The sequence below is a fragment of the Xiphias gladius genome, chromosome 19 (assembly GCF_016859285.1).
Source record: "Xiphias gladius isolate SHS-SW01 ecotype Sanya breed wild chromosome 19, ASM1685928v1, whole genome shotgun sequence".
Classification (NCBI taxonomy): domain Eukaryota; kingdom Metazoa; phylum Chordata; class Actinopteri; order Istiophoriformes; family Xiphiidae; genus Xiphias; species Xiphias gladius.
Window position 1 is genome coordinate 15,932,035 of NC_053418.1, and position 17,416 is coordinate 15,949,450.

The following is a 17,416-nucleotide window of genomic DNA, read 5'->3' on the forward strand; positions in this document are numbered from 1 at the left end:
CTGCCCTGACATAAAGATGACACAATTCAAGAGGACAGAGGGGGCGCCAGGCGGAAAAGGAGGGAGGGTGACAAATGTCATTTATTCACGTACACTGCCAGATTCGTACTACTCAATCTTCATGACATTTAAAATATAGAAAATGAAATGGATATTCAAACTCTACTGAATCCTACAATGACCTTTTCCCCAAATCAGGGATATTCTAAATAGATCCGTCTTCTGTATCTGCAGCATTTGCAGAATATTTTCTAACGCTTAGGAGGATGAGCGATTAGATGGAGAAGAATTTGGGAAAGCTGGTGTGCGTGCGTGTGTGCATATGTGTCAGCACAAATGTGTGACTCACAGAAGGACGCTGGTTGTTGTTGATTCACATTATAGTGGCGCTAATCCAGAGGCTCCAGAGAGGCCACACACTCCTGCTGTCCCCCTCTCCCCATCCTCTATTAGCACAACACAGCCAGTTACTCTTTAACTGCAGAAATGAACAGCACATAATACTGACAGAAGAATAATATTTTATCAAATTATTACATATTTAAGAAAGAGACTGAATTGAATTTTAGCATAATTTTACATTTCAACATTTATGTTAAAAGTTGAGCAAAATTAAAGAGCAATGCAGCCTTATACAGTATGTGTGCAGTGTGCTTAAGTTATGTTCTAAGCGGTCTTGATAATGATAATTCATTCGAGTTAAGTCTGACATTACATGTGAATAATTCTCGAAATATATTCGTGACATTATCATTTCGTGGTCGGGACTTATAAAGAGACATATTTTCACCAACACTGTTCATGAGAAGAGAAATATTAAAGCGCAGTTACTTTCATAAACATCTTTGAAGAACTATGAAGACTGAAAAAAAAAAAAAAAAAATAGTAGTCACTGGGTGTTGCTGATAGCCCCTCAAGAAAAAAAAAATATTTTAATCAAATTTTTTCTCCATTATTGTTTTTTTTTTTTTTTTTTTTTAAATATTTCATATAAAATAATCACTTTCATTCTAGCAGTTATCCAACAATATTGCATGTTATAGTGTCAGGAGTAAGCGTTTAATGACTGACGATCATCTAATCCATTAGGATGGGTTGGCCCTACTGCATTTAACATTTGGATGAAAATATAAATTAATCCTGCCATTGCTTCACTTGCATATTAATCAATTTTATCAGAGCCTCTTACCCTAAATCCTGTTTCATAGAAATCATTTGTGCAACTCGGATGCCATCTAGTGGACAAAGAGCTCAGTAGACAAGCTTTTAACCAAGAGTACATTTGACAAGCAAACACTCCATGAGATGCTTCACTCAAAAGCACAACACGCAGTTGACTTGTTGTTAGTTTCAAGACTTAAGATTACATTGTTTGTTGGAAGGAAAATCTCCAGGCAGCTCTGTCCAGCGCTTCTTGGTGTGAAATTTCCCTTGGTCCACTTCATTAGTTCAGCAAACTCTAGCCACAGGTGGGTGTCAGTATCGGTTTAAAAACTCCCGAACTTCCTCCTTAACAGACAAAGGAGAGTGCTGCTGGACACCTTGCCCGCCGATACTTGTTTCCCAGCAGTCAAAGCCGCAGTCTCTCAAGTCCTGCACTGTACTCTGAACAACGAAGGAGTCTGTCTCTGCAAAATAAACAAGTCATGTCAAGGTAGGCTGCAGTTATACATAAAAAGAAAAATGTATTACAGTGGGATAGATGCTATGGAATGTTTAAGACTGAAATCAAGTCTTTATGACTGAAGGTGCTACAGGGGGGCTTTCAAGGACAGGGCATAGGGATGTAAGGAGTCAACCTGTAATGTCTCACACACACAAAAAACTCACAGCCCACTAAGGCTAACCACAAGTCCTGTTGAAAATTTAAAGCTTCAGACGCAAGAGCAGCTTTTAATGCAATGATAACTGAGTGCTTGCTTCCTCTACTCAAAAGAGCCTTATCATAAAGACTCCTTGAGAATATTACAGAAAACAGATACTAGACGATCTATTTGAAAATTGCTGCAAATCACACAGAGGGAAAGGCTTACTAAGAAAACAAGTAAAGAGCATTTGGAAATCTATTTGGAGAAGTTTAAACTTATTAAAAATCAATATGCTACAGGCTGCAGGCATAAACAAAGACTTATCTCGCAAATTTTTTGCTTGTTTGTTTTGTCAAAGGGAAGATGATCCAAAGTTTCCTTATAACCAATCACACCATAGTACCCGCACACCAAAAGACCCTTTTTGTTCAGCCTTCTCATCATTTCCTGCCACTCAAATTGATGTTTCAGAAAGGAAGAGTGAGGGAGCGTTTGAGGAAAACAGAACATTTGTTGTCAGCAGGAGTCTGACAGTTTAGCTCATCAAACTTCCCTCAACAAATTGAATTTGCTGTAAGACAAATCCATCGGAGGAAGCAGTATAGCCTTGAATAAATTAGGGATTAATATCAATTATATGCATCATTTAAACTGGAGAGGTAATTACAGCAGCAGATAAACAAATCTTTGACTTTACTCTCCATACAAATATTTAAAATGCACACTGTTACGACAAACACAGCAGAACAATTGGCCCACAGTACCTGGTCTCAGAAGTGTAATGCCACAGCCTCCTCCCCCTGCACCGGTTAGCTTGCTGTGGAGCCCTCTGGTCAGCGTGACCCGGCACAGTGTGTCCAGGGCAGGGTGTCCCACACCCATCACGTTCAGATGGTGATGGTTAATGTCAATGAGCTCCTATAAAGGATATGACATTTATATATCTGTTGTTAAATACCTGTTGCTGACAGGAGGGAACTGTTGCATGGATATGAATGGGGCTCTCTGGACTACAAGCATAGAATTACAACGAAATATTTACAATGCAATGTGCTTTAAAGGGGCGATGTGGAGGAATTGGCCAACTGTCAAATCATACACCAAACAAATAGGGGGAGGTATCTTACCAGAAAGGTGGGGTGTCCACCCCTAACAAGGAAATACACTCTTTGGTCCTTCATCCCCCCTCCCCTTCCCCTGTGGCACAGGGGTTTGTGGACTGGCCATCAGGCATACTAGGACAAATCCCAGTGGGTTGCTGCATCAGTGGGCCAATGGACCCTCAAAAAGTCCATAAAGTTTTTACTGGCCCTCTCTGTGTATCTGTCATTCGGGGTCTGCATGAGAGCGTCTGTGTGCATTTTCCGGGACTGGGCTCACTGACCACTCAGAGCCAAGTTTCAGCCCTAACCCTCACATTGAGCTAACGTTAGCTTGCATAAATATAACCTCGGCATAGGGCACTTGTTGATATGTTGCCAAACCTGCATGGATTGGGGAATAATTTTTTCCACACAGCTTTACCTAGCAATTTGATTATGTAACTGGTGGGTTGTTTACTTCGGTTATTGTTAAACTGACGATGACAATTTCACACCCAGTTTGCCCAGTCAGAGAGCCAGATGAGATGTAGTGGCAGCAAGAGTAGTAGACAAGCCACAAGAGGTCAAGGGCAAGAGGGAGAGGGAGAGCAGCTACAGCTGCAGCATCAAGAGCTGAGCTAAAGGAAAGATTGAGGAATGTGGCCAAGAGAGGACGGCTGCAACACAGGTTTATGACCTACTCGCAGTTACTACTTCTTCATCCTTTCACGTTGGACTGAGGGCAGACTGGACGCTACAGTGACTCACTATCGCCTCTTGACCTACAAAGTGGTATTACGAGATGGGACGGGCCCGGGCTAGCTGGTTAGCATGCTAACTTCAGTAAATGTCTCTGTCTTTCACATAACATCAAACCGTTGTTTCTTCTCATTCTGTTGATAATCTTAGTTAATTTTTGAATGTTTTAAACTAAAATACTTACATATTGCCCTTTTAAAAAATCTATTAATATTTCGTACCTCTAGAATATTGTAGTGCTCTCCTGTGATGGGCTCACAGGTCATCTCTGAGAGGACTTTCTCACAAGTGCAGGAAATGGCATCAACCGAGTCGAGCACAGGGGTCATGATAGAGGGAAACTACAGGAGGGGAAAACAAAAAGAAAGAAAATCAACATCTCCAACACCAAAGCAGGTCTCCGTGAAGCCATTAGTGCAGGCTATACGCAAACAAGTGCCTATGTGTGTATGTTTAAAAAAATCCAAACAGTTTTATCATGGATAAGCTGTATGCAAATAAAGTTTGTAAAATGTCAGGTTTGATTTCGGTTGTGTTCCAGCCTGATCACAACACTGCCACAATACCATCCAGGCCTATCTGTCTGAGGCAGAAATCTGCACACCTGCTGGTGTCACCAAGGCAACAGCACACAGGGGTGCTGGCTAAGAGTTTAATTTCAATATTTTATGAAGGCACTCAACGCCAGGCTCTGGAGTATCTGCCATGCAAAAGCAGCACCTATTATATTAATTACAGTGTCGACAAGTAACACACGGGGGAGGAAGAAACCATTTAGTACCTTGTTAATTTTGTCCTTCACCCTGGCAACAAGTACCTTGGTGCTACGTGGTACTTTGGTGTTAGTGAGGAGGATTCTTAATAACGGCACCCTGGAAGTAAAGCAGACAGATGACAGAGTTCATACAGATGTATTATTCAGATTCACTAATTTTACCCAGACTGTATTTGTTTTCTATGAGAGAGAGGGAAAAAAAACACTATGATTTTATTAACTCACTCTGTATTCGCTTTAAATGGAATAAAATTAAAACTGTTTATCATTGTCAGTACCTGCTCAGTGGTATTATCTTCCCAGCCAAGAATCTCAGCATGCCACCTACATAAAGGGAAATCAAAATCATTGAACAATACTCTGACAATTCCATTAAAGAGTGACGTGTGTCCACGGAGACAGAGGGGTATAACTCCATATGTACTGCCAGATTATTTCAGGCCTTACCCCATGTACCTACAGCATTGTCTACTCCTGAAGGATTACCATGGATGATCATTTCCCCTTGGAAAGCCCAGCTGTTGATCAGCTCCAGGTCCTCCTGACACCACCTGCAATCATTTTAAAATGAAAGGAAGAACGTTCAAGTTTTCTGACCTACCCTCGAACTACTGCTTTATTTCCCAACCAAACACCGGTATATGGACGGGACATACAGTCAATGTTCAATAAATGGTTATATAGATGTTGTTTGTGATTAAGCAATCTGATTCTACATAAGAAACCAGAATTTCTGGCACAAAACAGTGCAACAATATCCCACTGGCATTACATCTGAACATTAATTTGTGTCTTTGATTTTCCATAAATGACAGTTTCGTCGTAAAAAGATTTTGTCTTTATGTCAAAGTCCTCAGTTACTAAAAAAGAACCTTAGATAGTAACAATGACAAGAATTAATCTAAAATATTACATTTTGGGAGGTACAAATTTCCATCGACACCTTACAAGATAATGCAGTCTAATATGAAACACCAAAAAACTAAGGAATCCCAAATTAAAACAGATTTCACAAAATTGAACTGTGAACTGAAATATTTTAATAAAAATTTAATAATTGATGCAATGCTTTAAGTTTTTGCTGTTATCTTTATCTCATGTTTCTTTTTAAGATCTATGTTGATTTGTGTTATATAATTATGCAACACTTGTAGGTTACACACATTTTCATAACCAACCCGATTAAATAAAGGATGAATAAAAATAAAATAGTAGACACATTCATAAAAAATGTAACATCATTAGCTTCTAAAACATAAACATAGTATTTACTGACACCCAATCATGTATCAATTTTTATACATGAGCATTATAATAATGTTATTCAAAGTCTTTCGTCCTGCATAAACTTTGATCCAAAGAAATTCTGGACTGCTTATCTGGGACATGTGAGGAAGAAAATCACCTCTGTGATTTAATATACTTGTTAGTTTTTAGTTAAGTTCCTTTACAGAGCATATTCATCAGGCCATAACGATTCTGTGTACGTACAATTGTCTGTGCAGATGTTATATATAGCTATACAGCTGGAGGCCTTATTGCAATGTTTTCTTGTTTTTTGGGGGGGGATTTCTTTACCTGGCGGTGTGATCCCACTCTTTTAGAGGAGCTGGTATGGCTCCACTTGCACAGAGCAGAGCTGCAGCTAAACACACTGAGTAAGCAGCACTCGACCCCAGTCCCGCTCCAGTCGGCAGCTCTGACCACACAGACACCGTCAAGCTGGGCAGCTCGCTGAGAGAATAAACATAAAAACTGAGCTTCTTTTTGTGCATAAACACTTAAATACTGCATATCCGACTTATTACTGTTATTTAGAGATGACTGTGATGATTGTTACAGTGCCATTATAAAAGTATTTACTGCCTAGGCCATAGGAATTTGTCCCCAAAATGAGAAAAACCACACAACCTATGAGCATTGATATTTAGAATTAAAAATAGTAATTGCTCATTTACAATCACTTGTGGTGCAATTTTTTTAACCAAAAAAAAAAAAAAAAAAAAACCCAAAACAACTATTAGGTAAATCATTAAATAATATATATCCCCTCCTTTTCAATAACATTAATTAGTACAGTAACAGTATATATATATATATATCAAAAAAAAAAAATATATATATATATATATATATATATATAAAAAACTCTCCAACGTATAGTGATCCATACACTGTTATATGCAACAGAAACTTGCTTGACATTGCTGTCAATGTCTGTCAGGGAAGCTGCTTTTGGGCAGACAGGAGAATACTCTAAACTAATTGTCCGGTTCTTCTCTCAAGGGAAAAACACATCCAGACTTGTTAAAGGCTGCAGTGTGGCCCAGTTCCAGACTCTCATTAGTGGCCACACTGTCAGAACCCATCACCTCTCTCAAACACGCCAGCACTGTGTCAGCGCCGATTAAACCTCCCGACAACCTGCAGCTCTAATGTTCCTGAGCGTCTTCCCTGTTCACAGCTGCTGGAGTTGCTAAAACTAACATCTGGCCTTTCTGTCTGTTTCTCTTCACTATCTTCATTTAACAGTGGAGGGATTTTTTTAAGCTTTTTTTTTTTTTTTTTTTTAAACACATCTAAATCAAATAGGAGTACATTATTGCAAATAAAGCATTTTCAAAAGAGCTGCAAAAAGTAAAGACATAAAAACTACAATGAGACTGTGATTGCATGAGAGAGGTGAGGCAGAAACAGCAGTGTAATAAACCCTGAGATGGTGACAAGTAGTTGTGATCTTTGTGGTGTTGCGCTAATGCTGTTCACATTTACAGCATTAAATTGCCACAGGATCTGAAAAATACAGTATCATTTCATTTCATAGTCACAGTGCAAAATATACAATGTAATAAGCAAATAACCCCACTATGATACACTACAGTTCATATCACTGTAAACTATGCTACACGAGAAATAGCTTAGCATAATTTAATTTGAACTGGCTTGTGGCTCATACGCAAACTCGCAAAATCACAAATTCAGGTCTGGCAGACCGTAGAGTTTCCACAAGGTAGAGATGTTTTCTGATTGTAGGATTAGTTATACACTTTACTGAAACCACCTACAGCTACGGAAAGTAATATAGTTGCAGTTTTTTTTCCTTTTTTAACGCTGTATTTAACGTATTTAACTGTATTTAACGCTGTTTTTTTTTTTTAATGTGTATCTTTGATGTTTTCCTTTATACACTTGCACCACCTATTTGCTAAACATATCAATAGAAATGGAACATAATTCAAATCAATAGAAATGAAACATCATTATGTTACGCTATCATACAGAGGACATGATGAAATACTAATAGAAATACTATTCAACTTCTCTCCATAAGACACCAAATTTGAGCTTTTCTAGAGTTTTTACATTTTTTTTTTTCTTATTTTCGTTCCTTGAAATCCAAGATTTGTGCAAAACATTAAGCTTTTCCTGGGACTAGACCATCAGAAGAGTGAGTCTCAGTTGGATGATATTTGCTGGGCCTTCTCTGAGATTTTCCTTTTGTGCCAAAAATATCTGTAATGTGTAACGTGATTTTTGGAGCCATCCTGGCTAACAAGCTGTATAAAAATGAACAAATAGCTTAGAAGAACATTAGTACTGTCTCACCCTGATCCAAACAGTGAGAGGTAGATGTAGAGGAAGGCTAAGGTGGCCATGTTGCAAGAATCCAGGTTTCCATTTGTTACACCAACAAATTCACGTAGTCTTCTCAAAAGCTCAGGGTCCAGACGTTTCACCTCCTCCATCTTAGCTGTTAATATTTACAAGACACAGCAATCATCAAATAATTAAAATAATTATAAAATCACTAATTACTAAAATAATATCAACAAAAACTTTCATGTGTAAATGTATGAAAAACACATACGTTCAGCCAAAATGCGGCTGAAACCAATGGTGCTTCACAGTACAGATGGATAATGACCCTAAACATACCACGAAAGCAAACCAAGAGCTTCCCAAGGCAAATAACTCGCTTCCAGACTCAATGCAGTCATTGACTACAAAGGATTTTCATCCAAGTATTACAAATAACCCTTATATTTATAATTATGTTGGTTTGTCCAATTACTTTTAAGCCTCTGAAAATGAGGGCCTATGTACAAAAATGGTTGTAATTCCTAAATGGTTAATACAATATTTTTGTGAAACCCCTTCTATTAAAGCTGAAAGTCTACACTTCAATCACATCTTGATTTCTTCATTTCAAATCCATTACTGGGGTATATGTATATTTTTGTGTGTATGTGTACACACACACACACACACACACACACACACACACACACACACTTATGTGTGTGTATTATATATATATATATATATATTATTATTATATTATTATTATTATATTATTTACCAGGAATATGCTGCTTAAGCTCAGACAGGTCCCAGCAGACAAATGTGTCAATATTTGGGAGGTTGATGCAAACTTTGCCATCAGTGGTGGCCTTCAACCGTAAATATGTTCTCAGGTTCAAACTGACGGCAAGAGCCACCTGTGAAGGAGCAACAACAGAGGTCAAAGGGTTATTGAAGAATCACACTTTTTCAAGTTTTAGCCTAGCCTCGATTTAACTAGAGTACACTTTTCAATACTACCAGTTTTCTCCAGGGCAGTTTTCTCTTGGGATTACTGAATGTGGTTTCCATACTGTTTCCATACAATCTGAAAAGTAACGTGTAGAGTTCCACTGGAACGAATGGTGGTAGGCAAATAGCAGTAAAAAAAAAAAAAAAAGAATTCGAAAAACAACACAACAAAGTTTTTGCGTGGTATCTGGAAAACTGTCTTGCAAACCTTTGGTTCTACAGTTACTATAATATAATTGTTTCTGTTGAAATACTGACTGACGAACCTAGAGTAACCATAAAATCTCATAAACTCAGTATCTTCATTGTTAGCTGTACTCTCGTCCGCACATGTTACCTTTCCGTGTACAACTGCATGCTCTCCGTGGAGGATCGCTTTCCCAGGAGCAGACACAATGCAGTTCTTGACTTGCATTTCTGTAGCGGAGGACAAAAATGTGTCCGGAGCTGGTTCAATTTGTCACTGACAGTGTTGTTTGTATTAGCTAGCTTAGCCACGTATAGCTAATGTTAATCCTCTGAGGAAGTCGAAAGCTCTGCCCCACAGCTCCACGCTTTTCATGAACACTCGATGAATAAAAGGGGTTTAGCAACGCATTTTTACGGTCTAAGGACATGGATATGCTCTGACAACACCCTCTTTTCAGTGCGGCGTGATAAAACAATGTTAAAAACACAACTGACACACGGGGGGATGGGACCAACAGAGGTATGGCTTCCAGCATCCTATCAACACCGCAGCTACCTGAACATATTTTCTTCTGTCCAATCAGCGTCCAGTGCTCGCCCATCACCCTGTGAGCTTACCAACCGTGCAACTAAAAAGAAACGCCCATAAACTACGGACATCACGGAGGGACAAAAGGTATTACCCACTATCGTTTACCTTTAGCTGTTATCCATTAGCTTGAACATGGCTTCGTTTATTATCAAACCTGCTCACCTCCGCTGTGTTCTAAGGACAGGCAGGCTCATAAACGAGCTTCAAACGAGGATAATATTGTGTTCAGACAGAAGGTAGTTGTACATCCCTGCTCTTTGTCAAAGTACTAGTGCAAAGTGTTAACTCCATGCTCATGTTATTGTGTAACTGTCTGTTATATAGCAAAGCGCTGGCTAGGTAGCTGCTACACAGGGTTACATATGCATACAAGTATATAAAATAAGGGTAATTTATGCACAAAGTTCGTGATTCTATATATTGAGCCGAGGTATTTTTGAAACTGAAACTTAAAAGACCCAGTGAAACACAAAATACATTGTCATTATACGGCGCACCTGGGTTTTCTGTTCGTATGTTTTAAACATGTCAAAAATCATTTTATTAAAAGCCTTCTGTTTAATCTCCCTGTCTTCCTTTCCCCCAACAGTTATGCCACTGAAGGAGACAACAGGGTACCCAAAATATACACCAAAACTGGAGACAAAGGTGGTTTTTCAAATTCTCTAGTTAAACTACACATTACAGGACTGTTACAGTAAATAGCTCTTTACAAAAGTTGACTTGATTTTCGCTGTATCCCCTAAAAGGTTTCTCAAGCACATTTACAGGAGAAAGGAGGGCAAAGGAAGATCATATTTTTGAGGCCTTAGGAAATACAGATGAGCTTTCATCAGCTGTAGGGTAAAATTTCAAATATTCAAATGTCACAGGTGATTATGAAACTTGCTCTTTAATCTGCCTCACTCGAGTTGACCATGTTGAATTGTAAATTACAGCTTGGCCAGAGAATTTTGCCTCGACAAAGGTCACACATTCATCTATCAGCTGGACAAGGTTTGATTTTCATGTTGCATTTATTAACTTCTTCAGTGCTGACATTTTACATTCACCACAGATAAGACCTCTGCCTGTATTTTGCTCTTTTCATTGCAGATACAGTGCATTTTACAAGATGTGGGCTCGAATATTGCCACCCCTCGATCATCTGCAAGAGAAAGTCACATAAGTATGCACATGTTGGTCAATCTAATGCAGTAAAATTGTAATTTTATTGTGTCTTGTGCGCTTGAAGATTTCATGTTTGGTTTTTTTTTTTTGTTCTGCTTTTGCAAGAGAGAACCACATTTACAGCTCAGCCAATTACAGACCTGGAAACCTGGATTGATAACTTTACAAAAGAACTTCCTCCACTGACCAACTTCATTTTACCTGTAAGTCCATTTGTGCATCTGTATACATGGAATTCCTATGAGAGTCCAGGGTTTCCTGTTGCACTAACACTTATGCTCTGTTTCACAGTCTGGAGGGAAGAGCAGTGCAGCTTTGCACTTCGCTCGGACAGTCTGTCGGAGAGCAGAGCGCAGGTCAGTTTCAGCATGTTCCTCGGTTGTAACATTATCTTGACTGACTTAAATTAATCCATTTGTCTTGTTTCACTGGTACATTTGGTTCTGACAGCTCTATGTTCTTGTAATAGCGTTGCTCCAATTGTGCGCTCAGGGGAGGCAGATCCAGATGTTGCCAAGTTTTTGAACAGGTCAGTCTAGTTCTTTAAAATGCATATTAGAACATGGTTCCTCCACCACACTTGTAATAAATGTCCCTACATTTTCAGACTGAGCGACTACCTGTTCACTGTAGCCAGATATGCAGCCATGCAAGAAGGAAACGAGGAGAAAATCTACAAAAGACCCAAATGACCAGATAATCACGTGAGGATCAGGACTCAAGTTTGTGTTTGGGATGGTTGATGCAAATACCTCAGTTGTATTGTAAATATATTAATAAATATGAATGAGGTCCAAAATAGTTTTCTTGTTTTGATTCAACTTTTCTTAATTTATCTTAATGTGAGATTATAGGTCATAATAAACTCTACAGTGGCAAAATCTTAAACAATTTAGCCAATGCATCCAAAATACTGGTACTATACTTTTCACACGTAATGCTTCCTCAAAGACATAAATTCAGTTGAGCTGATGTATAGTTAAAGTAGTTCTCCCGAGAAACATTAAATAATTGAGAAACTCTCGTTCTTGCTGGTCCCATTATTGTCATCCTACACGAAGATAAAACTACTATGTATTTAGTTTGATGTGGTTGTGGATTTTGCTCTCATCTATTTTTCAATACACTAACAATACATTTGCACGTCAGGACTGTTCACGACCTGGGGGGCACTTGCTTGTCTTCCAACATGGCTCTGTTTACCATCCTCCTACACAGTCACAGGATCTGGCACCAGCCCTGGCTCTTTTGGGACAGGGTACTGGCCCATGTCATTAGAGACAGATTGCGGTCCTCATAGGGCGGATAACGCAGATAGGTGACACACTCAAACCGCGTGCCTCTTAGCAGGCATGATTTCCTATGAGAGAAGGTATCAAAGCTATAGCGGCCATGGTAGGAACCCGTTCCACTGGCACCTGTCAAAACAATGTTGGGAGAGTGAGTAGATCGCTGGCAATATTATCCCACCATTATGATCATGGTTGACACGATTTATACTGTGATGCAACACACTCACCTACTCCACCGAAAGGTAGAGCCACCATCAGACTCTGCAGGACGCTGTCATTGGAGCAAAAGCTTCCACTAGAGGTCTCACTCATTAGTCTTGAAATGATCTACATTGCCAGGAAGGCCAACAGATGGTCAGAATATACGTGGCTACCCAAGGCAGGACAATTAATACAGAGTGTTTTAACTTTAATTGTTGCCATGTACCTTACTGTTGTTGGAATATGCATACACACAGAGGGGTTTCTCTTGCTTCCTAATGAAGGCAATTGCCTCATCCACATTGTTCACAGTCAGAACAGGGAGAACTGGGCCAAAAATGTCCTGTTGCATAATGGGGTCTGATTCTGCCACCTCTGTCAAAATTGTTGGGGCTTCAGATTGAAAAAAAAAAAAAAAAAAAAAAATCAGATACATTGCATGTATCAGCTGGCTTTATTTCAAGGAAATCAACATAGAGGTTTCTTACCAATATATTTCTCTGCTTCTATCACCTGCCCACCCACAGCCACCTGGCCAGATCTCCACAGCATGTCTCTTGTACGGTTAAAGATCTCCAGATTGACCATGCGGCCAAAGCTGCGGGACTCTCGGGGATCAGATCCGTAGAATTGCATCAGACAGCACTTCAGGGCCTGCACCAGGCGTGCTTTGACATTCGCGTGGCACAAGATGTAGTCTGGAGCCACCAAGCTCTGTCCGGCATTGTGGAAAGAAGCCCAAGCAACGCGCTGTGCGGTGGTGGCAATGTCACAGTGTTGGTCCACATAACATGGATTCTTGCCTCCCAAAATCAGGGTGACAGGTGTAAGAGTGCGGGCTGCAGCCTGAGCAATTCTGCTTCCCTCCTCTCTGTTTCCTAGGGGATTTACAACCATCGTTTATACATTAGGAAGATTTCAATAAATGTGCATGGAAATTTACTTTGAAGGTGATTTTATCTTTACCTGTGAAGAAGACGTGATCAAATTTGAGCTCCACAACTTCAGGCAAGTCATTTGTGCCGGCAAGAATCACATGGAAGCATTCCTTGAGGAAAAACAAGAATTTAAATCAGATCATTACATTTTAACTGGAATATTGGAGTACATCTGCTAAATCATAGTTTGTGAGTCAGCTTTTCAGTCAATCTTGAATAACAAAAAGGTGGAGGCTTCCATACTCCCAGATTTGACCATATCAAACCTCTATAAAATCTCACGTCACATAAAAACTGCTCATTTGAGTCTGTGAACAAATGCCCCTTTGAAAGCACACAGACCAAAGGGGATCACTAAGATTTATTCTAATGAGTCATCAAACCACCTTGCTGGAAGCCACAATAAGAGACAGGTTTTGCTCTGACTGCAGCCACCAAAATTGAGTGTTTTCCATATATCTGACCTCATTATCTGTAATGAGTGGAATAAAAACCCAGGAACACCTAATCCATGAGATTATCTACCAAGCATTTCGTTAAAACTCAATGTTAGATCAAAAATGTCTTTGTGAGACACGAAGACAAGAAGGGTGTACCATAACTTGTAAAACTGCACTCAGTAGAGTAATCCATCCTCCCTACTGGCTTGAAACTACTTACATTGTCCAAGTAGAAAGGGGTGAGACGATGGAGTAGCTCTGATGTGTGAGCGGTGCACTCAGAGGGACTGATGATTGCGCAGTTTCCTGCATAAATGAGGGGAAACATCACCAGTGGCTGTCAGATCCTCTGTATGGTCATGTGAAGAAAAACTAAATGATTAAATGAATGTGTTTGCTGCACCTGCTGCGATGGCCCCTACCAGTGGCACCAGACACATTTGGACAGGACTGCACCAGGTCCCCATGATAAACACCACCCCCAGCGGTTCACTGACCACCAGACACTCGTCCAGCGTGGTGGACTAAACCAAAATCGGACAAGCTCAAAATTTGGTTACAAGTGAAACACTTGAGTGAAAGCTTATGGAGTTTATCAGCGCGCAGCGTGACTAACAGAGAGCAAAAGACATCCGCCCACTTTATTCTTACAAAAAGGGCAAGGCAACTTAAGTTTTAATCTGCTTTGGTGGGCTCAGCACAATACATTTCTTTGTAGCAGCGAGATGGAATGTTCTCTCAAAAAAGGCTGTGTTAATCACGAATAATCCCAATATTATCATCAATATGTTTTTGTAAAAAAATGGTCTTTACAGACAGAATGGTCTCACCAGGTTTCTTTCCACATGCTGTGGCTGCATCCATTTCTTGAGGTTGTTGATGGCATGAAGCGCCTCATTCTTGACAAGCATCAATTCTGACACAAGTGTCTCAAACCGTGGCTGGTTAAAAATGAAACAGTGAAGGCAAAAATGCCAAGAAATGACTATTTGGGCCATTATGTCAATTCTCTGTGCTAAAAAGATGAGTATTACAAACCACAGCACACACAGACATAGCTGGTGACTGCCCCCTTCCCCCTCACCTTATGAAGGTCCCTTCCAAGAGCATCTACAAAGTCACATTCATGTTCCTCCAGCATCCGCACCACAGCCTCCAGCTGAGCCAGTCGGAAGTTCTCCTTGAGGGTGCGTCCAGCTCGGAAGGCAACTTTGGCCCTTCTCAGCAGATCCACACACTCCAGAGGGTACGTCTTCAAACACGGCTCCCCAAGCCTGGTCCTGGAACAGTAGCCAAACCACTGGTTTTAAACACCACAAGGCAGTGAAACACATTCTCAATCCGTATCTAATTACAATACCTTCTGCATGTTAACCTGCCATTCCTCTGACAAGCATAGCATGCCCTCACTCTTCCACTCATGTTTATTCCAGTCAAGATTTCCCCACTGCTGGCCTTTTCTGAATGGACTTACTGTGCAGTTAAGCCTATGCACCACTGGCGGGGAGGATAGTGGAAATCCTTATAACTTCAGCCAATCAGATGATGCACATAAACTAACAGAGCTGGATTCTAATCTTTAACCCAGAATGCATCATGCAGAGGAGAACCAAGGACAGCAGAGGTATCTCATTCACTTTCCTCATCAAGTTATAGCACACACACACACACACACACACACACACACACACACACACACACACAACTGGAAAATTACTTCACATAAAACACGACTGCTTGTTTTGCAAGTTTTGATGATGTCATTAGATTTAATAAGTCATGTACCTGCGCAGCGCTTTAAACCACCGGGCTGGAGAAGGGCTCGGCGGACTGCTCATGGTTATCCGGCAGGTTCGGGTTGAGACAGCTGCAGCGTCTGTTGCGGAGATCCTCACAACAGCGCGTCAAGAGTCGCACGGTGTAGGGGACCGTGCACAACACACGGAGAACATGACTCAGACGCGCTCATCTACACCATGATCCGACCTGCACGTTGTTCAGGAAAGCCAGAAAATGTAGTTGCTGTGAGACATTCTCAATCCCACAGCCTCCTGTTGGTGTTTTAAACGAATTTCTGGCCTGTCATAGGGCGACACTATACTTCCGTCCCATGCGTTGCTCCACAGCAGGGTTGTAAAGCCTCCTTCCAGACTCAGCAGGTGTTTGTAATAAACTGATTTTTAAATTAAGACTTGAGGCATTGTCAATCTGTTCTGAGAAAAGGGGAAAAAAAAACACCCATTATGTGTAAATGATTTAAAGAAAAATGATTTATATAATACTCGTGTACATGATTTACACTTTCAGGGGAAAAAAATGTATCTTACACATGGACAAATCTTACATGGGGATCTACTTTTTTTACAACACACTCCATACTGTTGTGCAGTTGGTTTCAAAGACACTTTTAAAAAGAGATGAAAACTTTGACAGGAGGGTGGGGACATTTCCAGGATCATTTTTTATTATTTTTTTGTACTAAAAGAGTGGATATCCAAGGTCAGCATCAGCAGTCCACAATGGTACATTTTAAAGTCTAGCCTACTCTTGACATCATTTAAAACAGATGAGCGACCTCATCAGACGAGACAGACAAGCTTGTGAGGTATCTTTCATCTCCCTTGCGCACTAACACACACTCAATAATGTGTGTCCTGTAAATCCATCTGCAGTGTTTGCACTTCTTGGTTGAATAGATTAAAAGGAGGAGAGCTGAAGCAAGATCCCCCTGACTGATTTGTCAGACTTGAAAATAGCATGATCTCATTAGTAGACTGCAGAAAAATTCAATGCAACCAGTGTTTTTTATATATATATATATATATATATATATATATAAATATATGTATAATATAATATATATATAATATATATATATATATATATATATATATATATAAATAAAATGTAATATATGTATAATATAATATATATATAATATAATATATATATATATATAATATATATATATAATGGTTGCATTTCAATTATATTTTTTCTGTTAGTGGACATATTACTAGTTAGAAACAATGCAATAATGATCAGTACGTTCAATAGCTTGTTACTTATAAACAAAAGTATTCATACTCATTCATGACAGAAAACATTTTTTGCATAATAAAGAACTTGTTTCTTTTAACCCTTTCTTTGAACGTTGCAGATGTGTTTCTGGTAAATGACTAAAACGTCTCTTCCTTAACTTATTGATGTTATAATTGAACCCTGTGTAAAGAGATATTTAGGCTTATAAGATAACATTCACCCTCATGTCCCTTTTACCTACAGTCACAAACAGCAGAAACCTGCAAGATTTCCATCTAAAGGGAACATCAAATCAAGCAGTCACATTTGGATGATGAACCAGTCTATGACATCATGTCGAGAGGTTTTCAAACCTCAAATTCTTTTCAGCATGGCTTAAAAAGTCCACAGAGAGTGGAGAGCATCATAGTAAAACCCTCCTCGGTTGATGTGGTTGTTGTAGTGGTAGTACAGTGGTTGGGTTTCTGCATTTTGTTAGTAGGAGCAGAGAATCCAGAAAGTCCAGGTACAAATCTGTTCCTATGGCTTGTTTCCA

General features: G+C 39.6%; 3 protein-coding genes across 7 annotated transcripts; 1 reads left to right on the forward strand and 2 right to left on the reverse strand.

The window, feature by feature from the left end:
• Positions 1-504: 504 nt before the first annotated feature.
• On the reverse strand, positions 505-9,722 carry mvk (mevalonate kinase). Of its 2 annotated transcripts, none has more exons than XM_040156378.1 (10): positions 9,355-9,722; positions 8,785-8,923; positions 8,031-8,175; positions 6,003-6,158; positions 4,872-4,975; positions 4,703-4,748; positions 4,431-4,521; positions 3,871-3,990; positions 2,573-2,726; positions 505-1,628 (listed from the first exon to the last, which is right to left on the reverse strand). In XM_040156378.1, the coding sequence occupies exons 1-10, from the start codon at positions 9,430-9,432 to the stop codon at positions 1,477-1,479; spliced, it is 1,185 nt and encodes a 394-aa protein (XP_040012312.1). In that variant the 5' UTR covers positions 9,433-9,722; the 3' UTR covers positions 505-1,476. The 2 variants fall into 2 exon arrangements, with proteins under 2 accessions (XP_040012312.1, XP_040012313.1); XM_040156379.1 differs by lacking the exon at positions 9,355-9,722 and adding an exon at positions 9,027-9,092.
• Positions 9,723-9,869: 147 nt separating this feature from the next.
• mmab (metabolism of cobalamin associated B) lies at positions 9,870-11,686 on the forward strand. The gene is made up of 9 exons (XM_040156105.1): positions 9,870-10,034; positions 10,388-10,446; positions 10,548-10,641; positions 10,737-10,794; positions 10,894-10,966; positions 11,074-11,171; positions 11,260-11,324; positions 11,438-11,497; positions 11,576-11,686. The coding sequence occupies exons 1-9, from the start codon at positions 9,931-9,933 to the stop codon at positions 11,658-11,660; spliced, it is 696 nt and encodes a 231-aa protein (XP_040012039.1). The 5' UTR covers positions 9,870-9,930; the 3' UTR covers positions 11,661-11,686.
• aldh3b2 (aldehyde dehydrogenase 3 family, member B2) lies at positions 10,796-15,990 on the reverse strand. 4 transcript variants are annotated; one of them, XR_005709583.1, is made up of 11 exons: positions 15,625-15,990; positions 14,924-15,119; positions 14,670-14,780; positions 14,243-14,363; positions 14,060-14,145; positions 13,428-13,509; positions 12,950-13,339; positions 12,688-12,854; positions 12,488-12,587; positions 12,131-12,386; positions 10,796-10,945 (listed from the first exon to the last, which is right to left on the reverse strand). XR_005709583.1 is itself a non-coding variant. In XM_040156104.1 (10 exons), the coding sequence occupies exons 1-10, from the start codon at positions 15,675-15,677 to the stop codon at positions 12,187-12,189; spliced, it is 1,506 nt and encodes a 501-aa protein (XP_040012038.1). In that variant the 5' UTR covers positions 15,678-15,990; the 3' UTR covers positions 10,796-12,186. The 4 variants fall into 4 exon arrangements, 1 of the variants encoding a protein (XP_040012038.1); XR_005709581.1 differs by having other exon boundaries at positions 10,796-11,303; XR_005709582.1 differs by having other exon boundaries at positions 11,170-12,386.
• Positions 15,991-17,416: the final 1,426 nt, after the last annotated feature.

What these genes read in the sequence shown, in the direction of transcription:
- mvk (XM_040156378.1), bottom strand. Translation starts at nt 9,432, where the DNA reads ATGCAAGTCAAGAACTGCATTGTGTCTGCTCCTGGGAAAGCGATCCTC. An exon ending in CAATGCTGTAGGTACATGGG is followed by an intron (nt 4,749 to 4,871) that starts GTAAGGCCTGAA and finishes CCCTTTATGTAG; the next exon opens with GTGGCATGCTGAGATTCTTG. An exon ending in AAGATAATACCACTGAGCAG is followed by an intron (nt 4,522 to 4,702) that starts GTACTGACAATG and finishes CTTTACTTCCAG; the next exon opens with GGTGCCGTTATTAAGAATCC.
- mmab (XM_040156105.1), top strand. Translation starts at nt 9,931, where the DNA reads ATGGCTTCGTTTATTATCAAACCTGCTCACCTCCGCTGTGTTCTAAGG. An exon ending in TGCAAGAGAAAGTCACATAA is followed by an intron (nt 10,967 to 11,073) that starts GTATGCACATGT and finishes TGCTTTTGCAAG; the next exon opens with AGAGAACCACATTTACAGCT. An exon ending in GTTGCCAAGTTTTTGAACAG is followed by an intron (nt 11,498 to 11,575) that starts GTCAGTCTAGTT and finishes CTACATTTTCAG; the next exon opens with ACTGAGCGACTACCTGTTCA.
- aldh3b2 (XM_040156104.1), bottom strand. Translation starts at nt 15,677, where the DNA reads ATGAGCAGTCCGCCGAGCCCTTCTCCAGCCCGGTGGTTTAAAGCGCTG. An exon ending in TGATCACGTCTTCTTCACAG is followed by an intron (nt 13,340 to 13,427) that starts GTAAAGATAAAA and finishes TAAATCCCCTAG; the next exon opens with GAAACAGAGAGGAGGGAAGC. An exon ending in CATATTCCAACAACAGTAAG is followed by an intron (nt 12,588 to 12,687) that starts GTACATGGCAAC and finishes CTGGCAATGTAG; the next exon opens with ATCATTTCAAGACTAATGAG.